Source organism: Podarcis bocagei (assembly GCF_964188305.1).
Source record: "Podarcis bocagei genome assembly, chromosome: 6".
NCBI classification, from domain to species: domain Eukaryota; kingdom Metazoa; phylum Chordata; class Lepidosauria; order Squamata; family Lacertidae; genus Podarcis; species Podarcis bocagei.
Genome location: NC_138130.1, coordinates 73691970 through 73713008, shown reverse-complemented (window position 1 = coordinate 73713008; position 21039 = coordinate 73691970). Strand labels below are relative to the sequence as shown.

Below are 21039 nucleotides of genomic sequence, written 5' to 3'. Positions count from 1 at the left end.
AACACACTGCAACAGTGTCTTTAGGACTAGGTCGAAGGGGGCAGCTTTACTTTTAAAAAGGTCATTTCCCTCCAATTCTTTCTTTACAATGTTGGTGGTTTCAATCCATATTTCTTTGCAACTTCTGTCTGGGCATAGGCAGCATCACAGAGTGAGTAGAGGTGAGCCATTTCCATCTCAGATTTGGCTAGGTTAATAGCTTTATTGAACATTTCAATGGCTTTATCCAGATTGCCTCTGAAATAAAGGGGAACGGTTGCATTAATATAAAGGAAATAAAGCTTGATATGACAAGAGAAAAGCCCATTCTAAAACCAGAGACTTAAAAATAATCCAAGGACAATGCCTGGGTTAGAGCTGCTTTCTGAAAGCTGAACTTTCCTCCTTAGCAATCACCAGTATTGTTATGGATATACAAGTCCCTTTATCAAACACCATAAGTTAAAGCTTAGCAGTTACATGTGGATGTTAAAAGTATGTGTGGTTTTTTCCAATTGAAGAAAAATTTGCAGCTTTGTTGGTGTCCTTTAACTACCATATGCCATTTTTCTCTCAGCTTCCTAATAGGTATTATTCAGAAATCTGTGTCCCTGTTTATCTGGTCTTAGAAATTCATTATGAAGAAAGTATTTCTGAGATGCTGGATGCACAAAGATCTCCAAATGTCCATGTCTCAAACAACAGCTTCATTCTTTAATATGCTAATTAATGTGATTGTTCTGGCCAGCTTTCACAACTTTCTCTAAAATACTAGATACCCTATGGAAAATGTAAAGGTATACTGAAGTATGGCCCCAAAAAAGGTGCAACTTATATGATAAACAATTTGAGCAGGTTGTTTGTTTATTGCTGTTGTGTGGCCAAAAGTCTTAGCTGTAAGTCCTGCAGACCTTTCCCCACCAGGCCTGGGAGGAAAGGCCCTGACTGACTCCAGCTACAAAAGCTTGGGCTGCTGAACAGAATCTTGGGCTGGGGTATAGTTTAGAGGGTTTTGTTTGCGGGAGGGTTGTTGCTGTTATCAATTTTTGTATCTATATTTTAGATCTTGCAATTTATGTGGAAATTATTCAATTTGGTTGTGTACTGTTTGATGTTTTATTTACTGTTTATGATTTTGTTAGGCTTGTAATTATGTAATGTTGTTTATGCTGTAAGCCACCTTGAGCATGGTTTATACTATGGAAAGGCAGCATACAAATAAAATGGTGTATGTACGTATGTATGTATGTAGCTATGACTCTGCTTCCGTAATTCCTGCATTGCCTACAACACTTTTTGCAGTTTGGGCAACATCTGCTGGGGCCCGCATCCAGACCTATATGCTATGAGCAATCTTAACTCTAAGGCTGCAATCCCTAGCGTAAGTTCCATCGAATTCAGTGGGACTTAAAGTAGCTTACATATGACTACCCTATAATTAGGTGTGGGTGGAAGTACACATATCTCTCTGTGTGTATAGACACAGACACAGATACACACTGCACTATTATATACTGCATCATGGTGCTTCAATGTCAGTGAGACCACACTGTTCTCTACTACAGAACTGGCCCAGGGTTATAGTGCTTTTGTCCGAGGTTGGTTTCAAGCCAGGAAGCTTTTCAAAGTTTAGTAGCATGGAATGCATAATAGCTCCTTGTCTGTTGACAAGCTGGAATTGTAATCGCACCAATATGATAGTAGAGAACTGATACTGGTTTAGTAACAGCTGGTGCCAAAATGCACTTCAGCTGAAGAAAAATCAACATCAGTTCTGAAAAGGAAGTTGCTAATGACTTAAAGCACTTGTTTTCAACTAGTACATCAGTACCTACCATATTTTTCGCTCTATAACACGCTCCCAACCATAACACGCACATAGTTTTTAGAGGAGGAAAACAAGAAAAAAATATTCTAAACAAAACAGTGGATGTACAGTGGGGCCTCGCAAGACGAAATTAATTCGTTCCGCGAGTTTTTTCGTCTAGCGAATTTTTCGTCTTGCGAAGCACGGTGTCGAAAAAGTTTTGGAAAAGCTTCAAAAATCACCAAAAACCTCAAAAAAGTCTACCACACCGCGTTCTATGAGTTGCTCCTCGAAGTCAAGTCGCAACTGTATTAACGGTGTTAAGAAAAAGGAAACAAACTTGCAAAAAACGCAAGATGTTTTCGTCTTGCAAAGCAAGCCCATAGGGAAATTCGTCTTGCGAAGCAGCTCAAAAACTGCAAAACCCTTTCGTCTAGCAAGTTTTTTGTCTTGCGGGGCACCACTGTACGATTTTTGTGGTTCATGCTGTGGCCACAGACATGTGATCTGACGGTGAGTTTGGGGTAGCCCAATGCAAAAATCCTGAGGATCCATGTGGATCCGTGCTTTGTAACCACATTTTTGCACCACTGTGGCCCCAGGCAACAGTTGGTGCATGATTTTTTTGGTGCAAGCTGTAGTCATGGACATGCTATGTGATCTGATGGTGAATTTGGGGTGAACCAGTGCAAAAATCCTGAGGGTCCGTGTGGATCCGTGCTTTGTAACCATGTTTTAAGTGGGGAGGGAAGGAAAAGCACTCAAGGGACAGGGAACACGCTTGGGGTGGGTGGAGAAGGATGCTGTTAATAATGCAGAAGAGGGGTATAAGAGGAGAAGGCTCTTATAAGAGGAGTGGGGAGAGAGAGAGAGAGACACAGAGAGCCTGCTTGAAAAATCTTTGCTGCTATTTAGCGAGTGGGGAGGAGAGAGAGAGAGAGATCCTGCTTGCTTTAAAGGAGCAAACCGGACAGGAGCTGCTTACACTCGTGTAAGCGGCTCCTCTCCTCTCCCGCTTTGCTCCTTTAAAGCAAGCAGGCTCTCTGTCTCTCTCTCCTCCTCACTCAGCGGCTCTTCTCCCTCTTTGCTGTTTCAAAGCGAGCCACGGAGGAGGGAAGGAAGGGGAACCATGGATCCTCTGCTCACGACTGCAGCAGATCCCCCCGCCATCCGTAGGCATTCGCTGCATAACACGCACAGACATTTCCCCTTACTTTCTAGGAGGGAAAAAGTAAGTGTTATGGTGCGAAAAATACAGTAACTAGAGAAGCATTTCCCAACCTTGGGTCCCATATGCTATTAGACTACCACTCCCATAGCCAGCAGGGGCAGCAATAATGGATAATGGGAGTGGTAGTCCAACATCATCTGGGGACCCAAGGTTGTGAAAGACTGTACTAGAGGATCGGAGCCTGATCCAAGGGATATTCACTTGGCACCTAGAGGGAGACGGGCAATGTAGCTTATCCCTCTCCTATACCAGCAGGGTTGGAGGGAGGCGGGCAATGAAGCTTATCCCTCTCCTATACCAGCAGGGTTGGAGTACTGGATCAAGCTGGTGGCTGGATCCTTACTTCCCAAACCCCACAGGGTCACTTTGACAAGCATATGGAACCATTTCTTTTGCAGACTGGCTTGAGAGTGTCAGGGGACAGATTATCAGGCTCGTGTGCCAGAAGTTCCCCACTGCTGTGCTATAGGGCCATCTGCTTCCAACAGTCTTGAAGGAAGAAGTCTGATGACAGTAATGTAGCATTCTAGACTCCCAAACTGGAAAAAATATGGTACTTACCTTTGCACTTCAATTGTCCCCATAGTTTCATATGCAAAGTCACATTTGTTATCAATTTCAATGGCTTTGCTTATAAGTTCCAAACCTTTATCTAAATCCTGCTTCCACTGAAGTTGAAGTAAACTGCAATAAAAACAATTGCAGGCCTAAGTGAATTGTATGAAAACAACAGACCTAACATAATAGCATTCAAAGAAAGAAAATACAGTCTGAAAAAGTAAAGAGCCCTGCAGTCAAGAAGGCTCTGGATCCAAGTCAGATGTAGTCATTTACATATACAGTGGTACCTTGGTTTGCAAACGTTTTGGATTACAAACACGTCAAACCCGGAAGTGTGTGTCCCAGTTTGCAAACTTTTTTTGGATTACAACCCCTTTTTTTAGATTACGAACAAATTATTTTTGGAAGCCCCATTGGCGAAAGTACACCTTGGGTTACAACTTGTTTTGGTTTACAAACGGACCTCTGGAACGGATTATGGTTGTACACCAAGGTACTATTGTATACCTTTTGTGACTAGATGATTGACAAAATAGAGGCTGGATTCTATTTAAACATGCCAACTTTTGTCTTTGTCGACAGCACAGCTGGATTCAAATCAGGTGACAGTTCTTGGACAGAAATCCAACTGCTACTGTTGAAGGCAGAAGGTGAAACATTAAGCCTCTCTATCAGTTCAATCACACCTTTCAATCCAGCACATACCAAGCAGTGTGTCCCTACCACGAGGCTCCAATTAGAATGAATCAGTTTTCCACCCTTCAGCCCTCTGTGCAATCCCGCATACGTTTCAAGAAGAGGGGGAAAGATAAAACTAGCAACAACAATTATTTCACTTCTTCTACTGGGAGCATCCCATAAGCAGAGCTCCGTTCATGGGAACTCTGGATCCAACCCGATAATATCACTATACCTTTAAAACATTTTAATGTTACATTATTACCACCAATAAAGTGAGCTTTCCATAAAATTGTGGATTGGAATTTTTCCCAAAATATTTACAGCTGCCCTTAAATGCTGGAGATCTGATTTAGCATGTTTGACTTTCATTTAGTAAAACAAAATTACAAGAATTTACTAATTTAATATGTTGCATAAATATCTGAGTAGATTTTCCAGTAGCAAGGAGCTGAAATATGTGATTAGGAAACAATAGAAGTCCAAGTAGTGTGATTTTAATTCAATATTCAAACAAACTCAAAGCTTCACTTGGAAATTTTTATTGAAATGAGTATGTGTATCAATACTTTTAAAATACACATAACTACTCAATAGCATATTTGATTTCAGTGGAAGGGTTCGATGTGGAGGCACTGTTAACATAGTTATTTTAGTATGCCTGAAAAGTTGCACATATACATACTTAGGATTATTCATTCCGTCACTAGTACTGCATAAAACTAAGTGGAACATTTTAACTAAAAGTGGAAATTTATCCCTCTATGTCACCCACCTGATGGAACGGCTTCCATCAGTGTAATGGAGAGCAAAGAAGTTTTCAATGATTCTCCTCCATCCAATATAACCTGTTTAAGAGTCCCTTAACCTTCTGGACCACAGGCTGGAGCACAAGAGGAACAGGTCATCCAAAACTGCTTCAATCCCCATTTTGTTAACAGAAGCTTTACCATCAGTTGAGCAACAGAACTGGATACAACCTATTATCTTTTTAGACAGATTATTTCAGATCTAAAATTTAGGAGACGCTTTCACACATACAATAAACCACAAAAGCGGACCTGCAGGTAAGTCATAAATGTAGCAAGCAAGTATAGTACTTACCCTTTATGAACATAAGTAGTAGCATTATCTGGCTCAAGATCAATACATTTATCGTACATTTCATCAGCTTTGCCAAATTGCTGCTGATCTGTTAATGCCTGTATGAATAAACATAATTGAATAATGAAAGAAGATGTAGTTTAAAGATTAAGTTCCCATTCTCGTATACCTCTCCAAAAATAAGTGGCATATACTAGCACAGGAAGTATTCCTGTTAGCACAGGAAGTATTAAGAAGTATTATTTATTGAGTTAGTTCATGATAATACACAATTTTTTCACAACTGAAGAGAAACATATACCTGGGCATATAGTGCATAGCCTTCAGCACATCTCGGGAATTTTTTAATAACATCTTCGAAGCCTTTCATTGCCGACTGTACTTGTAAAGCGTTATTTCCAGTATAGGCTTGACGATACTGTTAAAAAACAACAAGTGACAATGTAAAAAATAAAAACACAACAGAAAACTAATTTATTGTCATCTAACCTCCAAGCAATAACTAATACATTCTGAAATGTAAACCAGCAACTTCCTGAAAGCGAAACAGTATTTTGACAAAATATTTGACTGCTTGACAGTAAAATCCTAATAAAACCCCATATACTTACCAATGCAAAGCATTTCTGTGCTTGTGCCAAGGCAGAATCTGGCCGCAAACGGATACATTCATCAAAATCTTCTACAGCATCTTCAACTTGGTCAAGCAGAATTTTTAGCTAACACAAAGAAAGAAGTATGAGCAAAGCTCTGCATGCTGTACAAGGAAAAGTCAATGCCACTGATAGAAATACCAGAAAAAAATCATTCCACACTCTAATTACCAGGGAAGATAGGCCTACTCCAATTAGAAAATATATTTTACATGGGTAATTTCTAACCAGCTGCCTAGTACTTGTCTCTTGATTACAGCAAGTTTAGCATCCATCCCCATTTAACACTAATCTTGCACTTCTCTCCAGTTGCTTACTTTTTAGCAGTTAAGAGATATTTAGGAACTACTCAAATATCACAGCACAGTTGTCAATCTCTCTCTCGCTAATATTCTGTAACAATATACTCTATAACTCTATCTATCTATATGTTACAGAGTATCTGATTTTGAAGGGGAAATATTCAAAACAACTCCTACCTACTACTATCCCTGGATTATCACTTTACATTCTACTATTTTAATATTACATAGATATTTGCATTGGTATGTATGCCACCCTAGAATCCCTTTGTGGATGAAGGTATGGGTGGGAAATTTAATAATAAGTAAAATAAATACCTGCCCTCTGTGATGGTAAACATCTGCATTCTGAGGATCAATATCGGCAGCCATATTAAAATCTTGAGTAGAGAGCATAGGTTGTTGCTGTTGCATATACATACTGCCTCGCTTGATGAGGGCATTAGCACGAAGCTGTTAAAAGAAATAATGGAAATTATAGCTGCCAGCTAAAAAGTCTTTTCAGAGTTTTAGGCTGCGTTAGTCATCCCACTTACCTGGGAGTAAGACCCAAGGAATTAAATGGTACTTACTTCTGAGTAGACATAATTAAGACTGCAGCCCAAGTTCTGATAGCATAGTTTTGAACAATCAGTCATGGAGCCCTAAACTTGGGTAGTATTTGCAATCTGAACATGATACTGAACAAAATTACTACCGTTTAAACTGTTAAAACCCCCCAAACAAGGCTTAAAGTAGGCCATGACAGTTACAGGAAGACAAATATCCTAGATCCAGAGAACTGAATTGGGTGCCCAGCTAAAATTGGATTCTTTGTTCTTCATTCCTCCCATAACACAGGGCTAGTCATATTATATTGAAGACCCAGGCACCCTTGTCATGAACTGGTATTTCTCTTACTCCTTCTGCAATTTAAGTTTCATATAGCCCTGGCATGGGGAACCTTTGGGCCTCCAGGTGTTGCTCAACTAAAACTCTCATAAGCTCCAGCAAGCAAGGCCAATAACCAGCAATGATGGGAGTTGTAGTTCAGAAACATCAGGAGGGCCAAAGGTTCCACATGCCTGATATACCCTAAGGCAGTAAATACATATGGTGGCTCATGGCCAATCAGTGGTTAATAGAAACTTTGTGAGCAGTTTGTCAGGAAATGGTTATGCAGGGTTTCACTTCCTGGTTAGGTTTCACTTCCTGGTTAGGAGTCAGAAGTGCTTTAGATGTCTGAAGCAAAGATGCAATTTATGGCCAGGTCTCCTTGGCCAAAAATTTGAAATTCGCCCATTTCTAGGATAATTTTGTTTAATGTCTGTCACACAATGGGCGAAAGTAAATATTGGGCAATGTATAATGCCAATCCTATGCTTGCAAGGAACTGAAGGGGAGAAAAGGCCGGCAATATGCTTAATTCTTAGTCCACCACTTTTCCTCTGTATATGCCCTCTACCCCCACCCCCAGGGTAGTGGTAATAATTTTCAACATTCACTTTTTTCAATAAGTGAATGTTGAAAATTATTACCACTACCCTGGGGGTGGGGGTAGAGGGCATATACAGAGGAAAAGTGGTGGACTAAGAATTAAGCATATTAAGCCATCACACTTGAATCCTCAAAAGGCATAATAATGACAATATGTTCTTAAAGAAATGGGAGTGCCTGATCACCTCATCTGTCTCCTGAGAAATCTCTATGTGGGACAAGAAGCTACAGTTAGAACTGGATATGGAACAACTGACCGGTTCAAAATTGGGAAAGGAGTACGGCAAGGCTGTATATTGTCTCCTTGCTTATTTAACTTATATGCAGAATTCATCATGCGAAAGGCTGGGCTGGATGAATCCCAAGCCGGAATTAAGATCGCCGGAAGAAATATCAACAACCTCAGATATGCAGATGACACAACCTTGATGGCAGAAAGTGAGGAGGAATTAAAGAACCTTTTAATGAGGTTGAAAGAGGAGAGCGCAAAATATGGTCTGAAGCTCAACATCAAAAAAACTAAGATCATGGCCACTGGGCCCATCACCTCCTGGGAAATAGAAGGGGAAGAAATGGAGGCAGTGAGAGGTTTTACTTTCTTGGGCTCCATGATCACTGCAGACGGTGACAGCAGTCATAGAATCATAGAATCATAGAGTTGGAAGAGACCACAAGGGCCATCGAGTCCAACCCCCTGCCAAGCAGGAAACACCATCAGAGCACTCCTGACATATGGTTGTCAAGCCTCTGCTTAAAGACCTCCAAAGTTGGAGACTCCACCACACTCCTTGGCAGCAAATTCCACTGTCAAACAGCTCTTACTGTCAGGAAGTTCTTCCGAATGTTTAGGTGGAATCTTCTTTCTTGTAGTTTGAATCCATTGCTCCGTGTCCGCTTCTCTGGAGCAGCAGAAAACAACCTTTCTCCCTCCTCTATGTGACATCCTTTTATATATTTGAACATGGCTAACATATCACCCCTTAACCTCCTCTTCTCCAGGCTAAACATGCCCAGCTCCCTTAGCCGTTCCTCATAAGGCATCGTTTCCAGGCCTTTGACCATTTTGGTTGCCCTCCTCTGGACACGTTCCAGTTTGTCAGTGTCCTTCTTGAACTGTGGTGCCCAGAACTGGACACAGTACTCCAGGTGAGGTCTGACCAGAGCAGAATACAGTGGCACTATTACTTCCCTTGATCTAGATGCTATACTCCTATTGATGCAGCCCAGAATTGCATTGGCTTTTTTAGCTGCCGCGTCACACTGTTGGCTCATGTCAAGTTTGTGGTCAACCAAGACTCCTAGATCCTTTTCACATGTACTGCTCTCAAGCCAGGTGTCCCCCATCTTGTATTTGTGCCTCTCATTTTTTTTGCCCAAGTGCAATACTTTACATTTCTCCCTGTTAAAATTCATCTTGTTTGTTTTGGCCCAGTTCTCTAATCTGTCAAGGTCGTTTTGAAGTGTGATCCTGTCCTCTGGGGTGTTAGCCACCCCTCCCAGTTTGGTGTCATCTGCAAATTTTATCAGGATGCCCTTGAGTCCATCATCCAAGTCGTTGATAAAGATGTTGAATAAGACCGGGCCCAAGACAGAACCCTGTGGCACCCCACTAGTCACTCTTCTCCAGGATGAAGAGGAACCATTGATGAGCACTCTTTGGGATCGGTCAGTCAGCCAGTTACAAATCCACTGAGTGGTAGCATAGTCAAGACCGCATTTTACCAGTTTCTTTACAAGAATATCATGGGGCACCTTGTCAAATGCCTTGCTGAAATCAAGGTAGGCTACGTCCACTGCATTCCCTTCATCTACCAGGCTTGTAATTCTGTCAAAAAACGAGATCAGGTTAGTCTGACATGACTTATTTTTCAGAAATCCATGCTGACTATTGGTGATCACAGCATTCCTTTCTAGGTGCGCACAGACTGTTTGCTTAATGATCTGCTCCAGAATCTTCCCTGGTATTGATGTCAGACTGACTGGGCGGTAATTATTTGGGTCCTCTCTTTTCCCCTTTTTGAAAATAGGGACAACATTTGCCCTCCTCCAGTCTGCCGGGACTTCGCCTGTTCTCCAGGAATTCTCAAAGATGACTGCCAGTGGTTCTGAGATCACATCTGCCAGTTCTTTTAATACTCTTGGATGCAGTTCATCTGGCCCTGGAGACTTGAATACATCTAAACTGGCCAAGTATTCTTGTACTATCTCCTTAGTTATTCTGGGCTGTGTTTCCTTTGCTGAATCATTTGCTCCAAATTCTTCAGGTCGGGCATTGTTTTCCTTATCGGAGAAGACTGAGGCAAAGAAGGCATTGAGGAGTTCAGCCCTTTCTGTGTCCCCTGTTTGCATTTCACCATCTTCTCCTCTGAGTGACCCCACTGTTTCTTTGCTCTTCCTTTTGCTACGAACATACCCATAGAAGCCTTTTTTGTTGCTTTTAACCTCTCTAGCAAGCCTGAGTTCATTCTGTGCTTTAGCTTTTCTGACTTTGTGTCTACACGTGCTGGCTATTTGTTTGAATTCCTCTTTGGTGGTTTCCCCCCTTTTCCATTTTTTGTACACATCCTTTTTTAATCTTAACTCAGTTAAAAGTTCTTTAGATAGCCACCCTGGCTTCTTTAGGCACCTTCCATGTTTCCGTCTCATTGGTATTGCCTGATGTTGTGCTTTTAGTATCTCCCTCTTAACAAACTCCCAGCCATCATGAACTCCCTTTCCTTTTAGTATTACTGTCCATGGGATCCCACCCAGCACTTCCCTAAGTTTTATGAAGTCAGCTTTCTTAAAGTCAAGAAATTGAGTCCTAGTATGCTTGGCTGCTCCTTTCCGCTGTATAGTAAACTTCAGAAGTGCATGATCACTCACGCCTAATGATCCTTCCACTTCTACCCCACTAACCAGATCATCAACATTGGTTAGGACCAGATCTAAAATGGCTGTTCCTCTTGTTGCTTCTCCCACTTTCTGGACAATGAAGTTGTCTGCAAGGCCAGTGAGGAATCTGTTTGACCTTATGCTCTTGGCTGAGTTTGAAATTAAAAGACGCCTGCTCCTTGGGAGAAAGGCGATGGCAAACCTAGACAACATCTTAAAAAGCAGACATCACCTTGCCAACAAAGGTCCGTATAGTTAAGGCCATGGTTTTCCCAGTAGTGATGTATGGAAGTGAGAGCTGGACCATAAAGAAAGCTGATCACCGAAGAATTGATGCTTTTGAATTATGGTGCTGGAGGAGACTCTTGAGAGTCCCATGGACTGCAAGAAGATCAAACGTATCCATTCTTAAGGAAATCAGCCCTGAGTGCTCACTGGAAGGACAGATTGTGAAGCTGAGGCTCCAATACTTTGGCCACCTCATGAGAAGAGAAGACTCCCTGGAAAAGACCCTGATGTTGGGAAAGATGGAGGGCACAAGGAGAAGGGGACGACAGAGGACAAGATGGTTGGACAGTGTTCTCGAAGCTACAAACATGAGTCTGACCAAACTGCGAGAGGCAGTGGAAGACAGGAGTGCCTGGCGTGCTCTGGTCCATGGGGTCACGAAGAGTCGGACACGACTAAACGACTAAACAACAACAATGACAATATGTACTGGCTGAGGTCAGGTAAGAAGCAACATAGTTACTTATATATTCTACTCAACAGCAGAATCACAGAAATAGATGAACAGAGTATCACTGCTTCATCAACTGCAAAACATTTCAGGAAAATAAACACATTCATCACTCACCTTTACATTGGCATCTTCCATACCAATAACCTGATTCAGATCAGGTTTGGCAGCATTTGCATTACCAATAAGCAGGTAGAATGTAGCTCTTAATAGTAAAGCTTCTGCCATATATTTTCCTTTAGCCTCAATTTCTTTAGTACACTCACTAATTATTTTGTCATAGTTTTCTTCTTCCATATATTTCTTTGCCTTTAAATAGCCAGAGCTGAAAATAACATGCATAGAGGTCATTAATGGACAGTGAAGAATTCTCCCTAGTTCTAATAAAAAAATATGGAGAAGGCATTTTGGGTGGTATCACCGGCTATACATTAACTCACAAACCAATTGGTCCAAAATATCCTATTCCTCATCAATCCAGCTTTTAAATTTTCAAATATGCAAATTAATAATTTACTTGGGTGTTATCAGAACTATTTCAACAGACAGCACATATTAAAGCACACAATCAAATAACAGATAAATGTTCAAAAATGTTTCAAGAATTTATCTTAAAAAAAGGTTTCAGTATCCCAAGTATTCTGACTTTGTAAGGTGGTGATGGCCTTGAAACTAATGGTTTGAGTAACCTCCAGTTCAGAATGTTCATGTGTCCCGATTGACTGGTTGAATCAAATGCACTGTGTGTATACACACACACACACACACACACACACACACACACACACACACCACTCTTCAATGTGTAGCTTATGGTGCCATTCCTTTGCTATCTATGACCCATCTTCAGCAAAACTGAACACTCGAATTAACAGCATGTGCATTTGACATTCTCTTGAAACTGAACAACTGTCACTTCTCTTTTTGTATGTTCTCATACTCAAGTATCAAAAGAATAATTTCTGCTGCTCAGAAAATAAAATGTTGGTTTTATTTATTTAAAAGTCTTTAATACTACCCTTTATTTAATACTAGCTTTCAACAACAAAATTCTCAGGTAGCTATCAGAAATGAAGCTAAATACAAACCTTTCTTCTAGTAATACCTGAGATTTAACCTCTAATCCCACTTTTTGCACATTTATAAACCAAAGTGGCTTTGGGTATTCCTTCCATAATAAAGAAGCATTTGTTTTTAAAAAGTAATAAATGTTTTTGCTTATTGTTTAAATTTATACATTTTCTTTTTGCACATATGCCCAACACTCTGAAAATGATTCTCCTCCTGCACTACAAACATATTCTACAGTATCAGGCAAATTGGTAGTGTACAGCTAGGGCAAACCTAAGCCATGTTCTAAGCAATTATTTTCCTTACAGATTTTCAAAGCTAAAAATATACAGCACCATGCATTTTACCTTTCTTATAAAGCATGCTTTAGAAACATAATGGTTTGTTCTACTTAATTCTAAGAAAATGTCACTTTCTGTGTACTTCTTGGATCAATACCTATCTTTCTGACTCAGTGGACCACCACAGAGGGAGGTGTATACCTAATATTCCTGATGACTTAAGCCAAGGAAAGAATCATAAAAGCGATGCAAAATGTCATGTTCCCTCATCCCAGCCTTCTTTCTTTCACTCTTTCCTCCTGCTAGCTCTAGCCATGATAAAGTGTTGTGATGGTACCAACTATAACCAGGCTTCAATTAATGCCTAACTACAATTTGAAGATAGTAAAAAACAAATCCTGGTTAATATTAACCGTGTCTGACCCACAGAAGTAGGGAAGCAAATACGCATTTGTCACAATGCTAATATTTTAAGCACAGTTAAAGCAACATCAGGATAATTATGTCCAGATAAGTCCACAGATCAGTCTCCATATCCGAGCACTGGAAAATGCACAACCTAACATCATTTTTTAAAAAAAGGTATGGGGGAAGGAAGATCCTGGAAATTACAGGCTGGTTACTGGTGGAATGTATTGTTAAAGATGAAATATCCAAGCATATAGAAAAACAAGGCTTGCTGAAGTAGAACCAGGATGCCTTCTGCTAGGATAAGACCTGTCTCACTAAACTATTAAGAGTTCTCTGAGTGTGTAAGGAATTATATAGGTCCTCTTATGGATCACGAATTCGTTAAGTAAAAGGAAGAAGAGAGTTAGAATAAATGGGCTGTTCTCCCAATAGAGGAATGTAGGAAGCAGAGTGCTTTTTAACTTGTTCGTAAACAGCCTAGAGTTACTGCACTGTTCTTTGACCGTAATAAGAAATTAGTTACTTACTTACTAGCCTAGAGTTAAGGGTGAGTAGTGAGGTGGCCAAGTTTGCTTTTGATATTAAGTTGTTCAGGGTCATAACAATAACAAAAATGTGAAAAGAGGATTAGACAAATTAATGAAGGATGAGACTCTCCTGCTATTGTGCTCAGGGCCTGCTTCTGGCCTTCCAATATGCATCTGGTTGGCCCTTCTATAAATGTCTGTCCAGTATAAGTTAACAAGAAACTAACAACAAAACCAAATACCAGCTTCCAAGTTGAGGATAAAGGTAAAGGTAAAGGGACCCCTGACCATTAGGTCCAGTCGTGGCTGACTCTGGGGTTGCAGCGCTCATCTCGCTTTATTGGCTGAGGGAGCCGGTGTACAGCTTCCGGGTCATGTGGCCAGCATGACTAAACCGCTTCTGGTGAACCAGAGCAGTGCACGGAAACGCCGTTTACCTTCCCGCCAGAGCGGTACCTATTTATCTACTTGCACTTTGACGTGCTTTCGAACTGCTAGGTTGGCAGGAGCAGGGACCAAGCAATGGGAGCTCACCCTGTCGCGGGGATTCGAACCACCAACCTTCTGTTGGTCAAGTCCCTAGGCTCTGTGGTTTAACCCACAGCGCCACCCGAGTCCCTAAATTGAGGATAGAGACATTTAATTACACTTATCCAATGATAGAAATGAAAACTATTATTATCATTAAAAACAAGCAGCAGCAAACATTAATTGGGGGTGACCCCATTTCCACAAAAAGGTGAAAATGTTTTGCGAGTCTTAAAGTCGCACACCCTCTTTTTAAGAAAGGAAATCATGTTACATACCTTCCTACAACATTGCTACAAATCACTTCTTTCTCACTGTCACAACATCTACCCATCAACCATACCTTATTACAAAATCACACACCCTTACACACAAATACATTAGCTAGTAACCTGTTACTCTGTGTAGGTGCCACAAGCAAAAGGTAAGCTGGTCCTCACACTGGGTGCAGACTCCTACTACTGGAAGGAATGTAAGCACTAGCTTTATTTAAATTTTCCTGTTTAATTAATTATATGTGATACCACAGCAAAACTCCATAGTTATAAAGATGCAGAACAGACAATGATGAATACTAGAAAACCGAAAATTTACTCATTTAAGTTTATCATTTACTTACTTTTCTTTTATGACAGAGGCTTCTCCTTCTTTATCTTTATCTTCATCAGATTTCTCTCCCCTAAGAAGTGGTTGGGAGATAATGTCATCCGTGAAAGAGCTGAAGTATGATTTGATAAATTGTGGTGAAGGCATCAGAGGTTCTCTGTTCTGAAATAAGATGAGACAGTGTTGGTTCAAATGCCATTTCTAATTTTTTTTATCAGTCAATGGCAAGTAACTAATCCAACTGAAATTAGCACACAATTTAATTACACTTTTAAAAAACTGATTTCTGGTTCAATTTCTAAGTGCAGTTTAAGTGCTGGTGGCAGCCTATGAAGTACAAAACAGTCTGGCCAGGGTTTTTGAAGCACTATTCCTTCCTTATCAGCCTGCTAATTCTTTTTCCATCTTCATGAAGACCCTTCTTCTATTCACACACCTAAATTAAGGGGGTGTTAATGAGGGTGCTAATTCCCACTTGAGAATACTCTTTCATGGAAAATCTGGATGAACACTATGCTGTTATTAATATTCCAAGTCAGGAGGACTCTTTTCCTATAATATTGATACAACTGCTGATGTCTTGCTGGTTTACCAAGATTATTGGTATTGTAGTTGATTCCTTGCTACTGAAACTGATAATTAAACTATCTACAACACATTATCCTACTGAAACCAAAGTATGTCTAACATAAATAAGACATACCTCTATTTCCCTTCCCTTCCTGTTTTTCTTATGTTTATTTTTAAATAATAAGCTGTTTAGGGTAGGAACCTGGTTTTTGTTCTTTGTGGAGAGCCATGTATATACCCGGAACATGGTTGTTTATTGGCATGTTATGCAGAAAAAGGATAAATATCGTAAAGTATCTGACTTATGGACTTGCTGCTTCTATTGCCTGTATCGGCTACTCCCACTGTGGTTATCAGCAATCCTTACTTTCACTAGGACCAGTTTTCAAATCACTTCACACTTGCTGTAAAAACCATTAGCACAGCTTTATTCTTGTAACCACCACCAAATGGCAGGTGTGTTACTATCACAACCAATATTGAAAACATACCTTATATTTTTCTTTGGCCTTTTCTTTCCCAAGAAGCTTAAGAACTTTATCAGCTAGCAACATACTTTGCTGATTTTGAAAGCCTTCTAAAATGCACACTGCAGTGACATCTGGGGATTATAAACAGAAAACAATGATATGAATTATGAGTTCTTTAATCCTTGAAAAACTTTATAGCCAGTTGCCACAATGTACATTTTATCCCTCTGAACACATGACTTATACATAACCCTCTTTGCAGCCAAGGATTTTGAAAATAAACTTATATTCTTTTGCTGAATTCAAACGACTTCTGCATCTTTAACTTTAAAGTACAACATACTCACCTTCTAAACATTCTTTCTTATTGTCTAGCTTCTCATGTGCCTTTGCACGCCTGAAGAGGGCTTTTATGTATCTGGGATTTAGCTCAACTGCCTTTGTACAGTCTTGTGCTACCTCTTTCCATTTTTGCTGTAAATAGAAGAATAACCAGTTACAAATAAGCCATTTTCTCAAAGGAAAAAAATTACAGGAGATTTCTACCACTTTTAACACTGCAACCTAGTATGCTTTAATAGTTTTTAGTCCAAAATGATCTTATCTTCAGATGCTGCTCTAGATTTAAGTTACAAATCCATCAATGCAAGCCTATGCTTGTTTACTCAAGAGCTAAGTCCCAGTGTGCTCTATGCAACTTACTCCCAAGGTTGATGTGTTTAGGATTACAGAAAATGGTTACAACTACAGAGTAGTCTTACTAAAGTATTAGTAAACAGTTTGACCATAAAGCATATGAATTTTTCGCTCTCAAAGTAGCATCTTGGAGACAGATGTCCGGGAAAGCAAAGAGCAGAAGCAGCCAGTCAAAAAGGAAACTGGGAAACTCTGCAACCCAATAATAAAATGAGTGTGTGCATTCTAAAACAAGATTTTCTAAAAAGAGATACAGCTGGTAGGAAGCAGTATTCAAAGCCTAGTGAAATCAAGACCTGGTACTGTACTATTCAAGCCTGAATAATGCAAATAAAGAAGAAATACTTCTAATAAGCATGTTTCTAAGTATCTTATTAAAGGTAAGTTTGCTACTGCAACTAAATTTAATGCAATCCTCCCACTATGATTCTTATACTCAGAACCAAGACCACTATGTTCCATGGGGCTTATTCCCTTGTAAATGTGTGTAAGAATTCAGGCTTGGGCAGATTGTTTGCTGGAGAGGTAAGCTTTCAAATAGACAAACAACATTTATCCTGCTTGCAAATTTCTTATCAGTTTCTGTCAAAAAGGTTTGCCATCTCACCTAGTCACACTACCGTATTTTTCACTCTATAGGACGCACCGGACCATAGGAGGGGGAGAACAGCGGGAAAATTTTTTTTCTTGTTCTCCCCCTCTAAAACAAGGTGTGTTCAAGGTGCATTCACCTAAGCTTGTGGGGCTGGCAGTGGGGAGAAGTGCTGCTTTCCCCCACCGCCAGCCTCAAAGATCCCTGAAGCCTTTGGAGCGCAGCGTCCCGCTGCCCTGCAGAGGCTTTGCGCGCAGCCGTACCCAAGCTAGAAGAGTGAGACAGAGCCCTCCGTCTCGCTGTTCTGGCTTAGGAACAGCCTTCCTAGCTTCTGCAGGGCAGCGGGGTGAAGGCACTGCAGAGGCTTTGCGCGCAGCCATCCACAAGCTAGAACAGCGAGACGGAGCGCTCCGCAGCGCTCTGTCTCCCTGTTCTGGCTTTGGGCTTAGCCGTGCAGCCTGCATTCGCTCTATAGGACGCACACACATTTCCCCTTAATTTTTGGAGGGGAACAAGTGCGTCCTATAGAGTGAAAAATACGGTAATTACTGGATTTGAAATTCAGTGCTACCGTAATTCATAAATTCAATGTGTTAATACATTTTTCAGTTTGGTCATTAGCGCATTGCAAATAAAAATGGAAATATTAATTTATCAGCTTTAAAAGTTTTGAGTATGGAGAGCAGTATATTTATTAATTTTCTAGAGCAGCATTAGGACAAAAGTAAATATAGTTTGCAGAATACAGAAACAGTAGAGCAAGCTGACAAACACAGAGAGTAACCAGTATTTAATCAGAAATGTAAGGTATGGAAGTTTAGAAATCTAGGACTCCAAGAAACAGTGTCATCTTTAAAACCAAGAGAATCTCAGGTTCCATTTCAAATACACAGTCAGGCAACTGGGAATGTTATAATCTGTATAAGGCAGTGGTCTTTAGGAGATGCAACACAGCCATGTGTGAATCCTGCAATTCAGAACTTCCAAACCACAAAACTCACGAGTTTCATTTGGCTGTTCACTTAGCCTAGCAAGGCAGGATATGCCCAAGACCTTTGCTGCCTCCTCCATGCAAATGGGGAACAAGTGAGACAGCTTCAGTTAACCACAGCTTCATGTGTGAACTGGGAAACTATGGTTAATGGCTCCCAAACAAGCCAGGATTTGTTATCCAACTTTAAACTATGGTTTAATATATTCACTTGTTTGGAAGGCATTAACCAGTTTCCCAGTTTGTATTTATCATGAAGCAATAGTTAACTTCTCCTTCATGGTTTGTTTCCCTGCTCACATGAAGAGGATGTGTCTGAGTGCATGGAACTCATGCATATCCTGGATTCTTAAGTCTGAATTTGATCATGAAAACAAGGTCTATGTGCTGCTTCTCCCTACCAAGGAACTGCAAACAACAAGAGGCACTTGTGAATTAGAAGAATTTTAAACTTCTGCATGTGCAGAGTTTAATGCCTAGGGGACTAGAACAAATAAAATGTTTAAACATACAAAGAAGCAGGTGAAGTCTATATTAATAATGTTTGTATTTAAGATACATACCAGTTGCTCATATGCTGCAGCTCTGTTCTGATAAAAAGTAGAAAGGTCAGCATTTTTCTCAGGCGGACATAAACTGATGGCTTCGGTATAGCACTGAATGGCTTGCTCATATTTCCCAGCTTTAAAATATTTGTTGCCTTTGTTCTTTGCTGCTTGGGCTCTATCAAGAGGGCTCTGGAAAAAAAGATATATTCACCATTCATACATATTTCGAAAATACGAAAGGGCGGTCTTAATAAAACTTTAAAGTGTCCAAAACCACCTTATAGAAACTGAGATATCAAAACTAGGAGCTAAACAGCACCTTAAACCTAGGTTATGGGCGCAACAACAGAATGTCTAGGAACATTTTTAATAATAAGAATACAAAGCTGAAAATGAATGAACTGCAGCTAAAATATTATGTTCATTTTTCACACAGTCTAGTCCTTCCCCTGCCCACCCCCCATATATTCTTAAGAGGGTCTCTTCTCCAGTCTTCAGAGAGTATCTGGAAGTGGGGAGGCAGGAAAAGGTCCTCTTTTCCTTCCACTCTGCAGTTTTAATCTGAAATCTTAGGCGCAGTGCTGTACCGAGCTCAGAAACTGCTCACGCTAATGAAATTCCGTAGCAAAATGCGAGTAGAAAAATGGGAGTTTCGAACACTGATGGGGGCTGATCACAAGAAAGCCACTATTTTATAAAGATGCTTCTATAGGTAAACATAATGCAGCATTCAAAATGTGGCAAAGATTTAAACATTTTCCCCGCCTTTATTTAGAGCAATCTATATATAGAGCATCTTTAGAGGATCTCTAAATGAATCTCAGCTATGTATGGTTATAAGATGATGTGCATAAAAGGCTGCCACAGCTGCCAGCTGAGAGGAATGTTTAAAATATTTCCCTAGCTTATGAAAGATTTGTGTAGTTCTTGCTACCAATTTAAACAAACATACATTAAACATACTCTATCACACTAAGATTATTATTTTAATAAAGAAAATAGAAGTAGGAGATAAGCCTCTTTTTATTACAAGCACAGGAAGGCAATATAGCTTACACATGTATCTCCTTTCAAGTCCAAGAGAATACACAATTTAAGAGAGGAGACTGTTATGGTTACTGAACATTCTGTGATGCTTCTTGCTTCCTAATAGTAATGAGTGACTAGTTGATACTTGCACAATGACAGCTAACAAGACAGCCTTCATGCTTTCCTGTTGACTTGGAACCTATGACAAGCCTTTGAAAGGCAACATTCCCCAACTAGAAAGGAGGCACTAAGAGAAATTCGTGTTAGTTTGAACTTTAAATTTGGACTCCTAGAGAGGCAGACAAGAGAGCTGAGTTTAAGCTGGAGTTGACTAGAACTGGGTTCAGTCTTGGAGCTGAGTGAACTAGTTATTCTCTGGGAATCTCAGGCATGACCAGCAGCTATATTACTAGCTTGCTTGCTTCCATAATGCTTTGCTTATTTTTTGTAAACTAAAAACCAAGTATTTATAGGATACCATGTATCTCTAGGGTTTTTTGTTTTTTTGATAAATAAAACACTTAACTCTGTAGCACTGAACCTAGACAATTCTCTGCTCAAGGAAATGAGATGTGTGTTGAGGATGTTACTATGGACTTTTATTATTAAACTGCTCAATGTACAACCAATGTGGTGACATAATTACATTCTCACTTGCAGCAATAACTAAGAATACATCTTCAAACACTATGAATTTTGTTTATTTCTAAGGGGTCAAGTGGAAGAATTGACTTCTTCAAAATTAATGTTTTTAAAATTAAGACTCCTAGTCCTGGGGGTATAACCTATTTCAATGGTAAAATTTACATTATGGCCTCAATCCAAAGCTTTGTGGATTCCTTTGCAAACACAGGAACTTCAAACATGAAGCAGGCACAGGGCTGTATTGCATGACTTAGAAAATCATGTTGCTCACAATGGAGAATCCCTACAAGCATGCAAAATATCCTCTTAATTTCTACATTGAAAGAAAACACATCATAACAGAAATGTTAATAATTGAGACATTAGTTGCTAGCAGATGAAATCTGTACTTCCTGTACAAAACTGCTCAAGTGCCATAATAGAGACTTAACGTCATTTAGTCTTGCAAAGGCTGTTTGGATAGCACTTCATGATTACTACCTTGTCTCTCAAACACAAACTCCCTAAATGAGATAATGCAGAAGAGTATATTTGTTCATTTGTAAAGAAAACTATGGTAAAACCAAGCTGATAAAAAGGTTTGTGGTAAAAAGTAAACACTAAAGGAATGTGCATTGGTCTTCATTATTTTTCCATGTCACAAAGCTTATGAACAAGGCCTTTGTTTTTA

The 21039-nt window shown here is 39.9% G+C and overlaps 1 protein-coding gene across 5 annotated transcripts in view; it reads right to left on the bottom strand.

Annotated features, from left to right (window-relative positions):
- Positions 1–21039, bottom strand: part of TOMM70 (translocase of outer mitochondrial membrane 70) — a 47569-nt gene that overhangs the window by 4418 nt on the left and 22112 nt on the right. For 4 of the 5 annotated variants that reach the window (XM_081198991.1, XM_081198990.1, XM_081198993.1 and 1 more), the window contains 11 exons: positions 18711–18884; positions 16216–16342; positions 15890–15999; positions 14842–14990; positions 11522–11729; positions 6634–6768; positions 5972–6079; positions 5662–5778; positions 5361–5458; positions 3579–3701; positions 20–237 (listed from right to left, as the gene is read on the bottom strand). In XM_081198991.1, the coding sequence (XP_081055117.1) occupies positions 84–237; positions 3579–3701; positions 5361–5458; positions 5662–5778; positions 5972–6079; positions 6634–6768; positions 11522–11729; positions 14842–14990; positions 15890–15999; positions 16216–16342; positions 18711–18884 (1503 nt within the window). In that variant the 3' untranslated portion in view covers positions 20–83. Of the gene's footprint in view, positions 1–19; positions 238–3578; positions 3702–5360; positions 5459–5661; positions 5779–5971; positions 6080–6633; positions 6769–11521; positions 11730–14841; positions 14991–15889; positions 16000–16215; positions 16343–18710; positions 18885–21039 lie in introns of those variants that run through there. The other variant, XM_081198992.1, reaches the window with a different exon arrangement.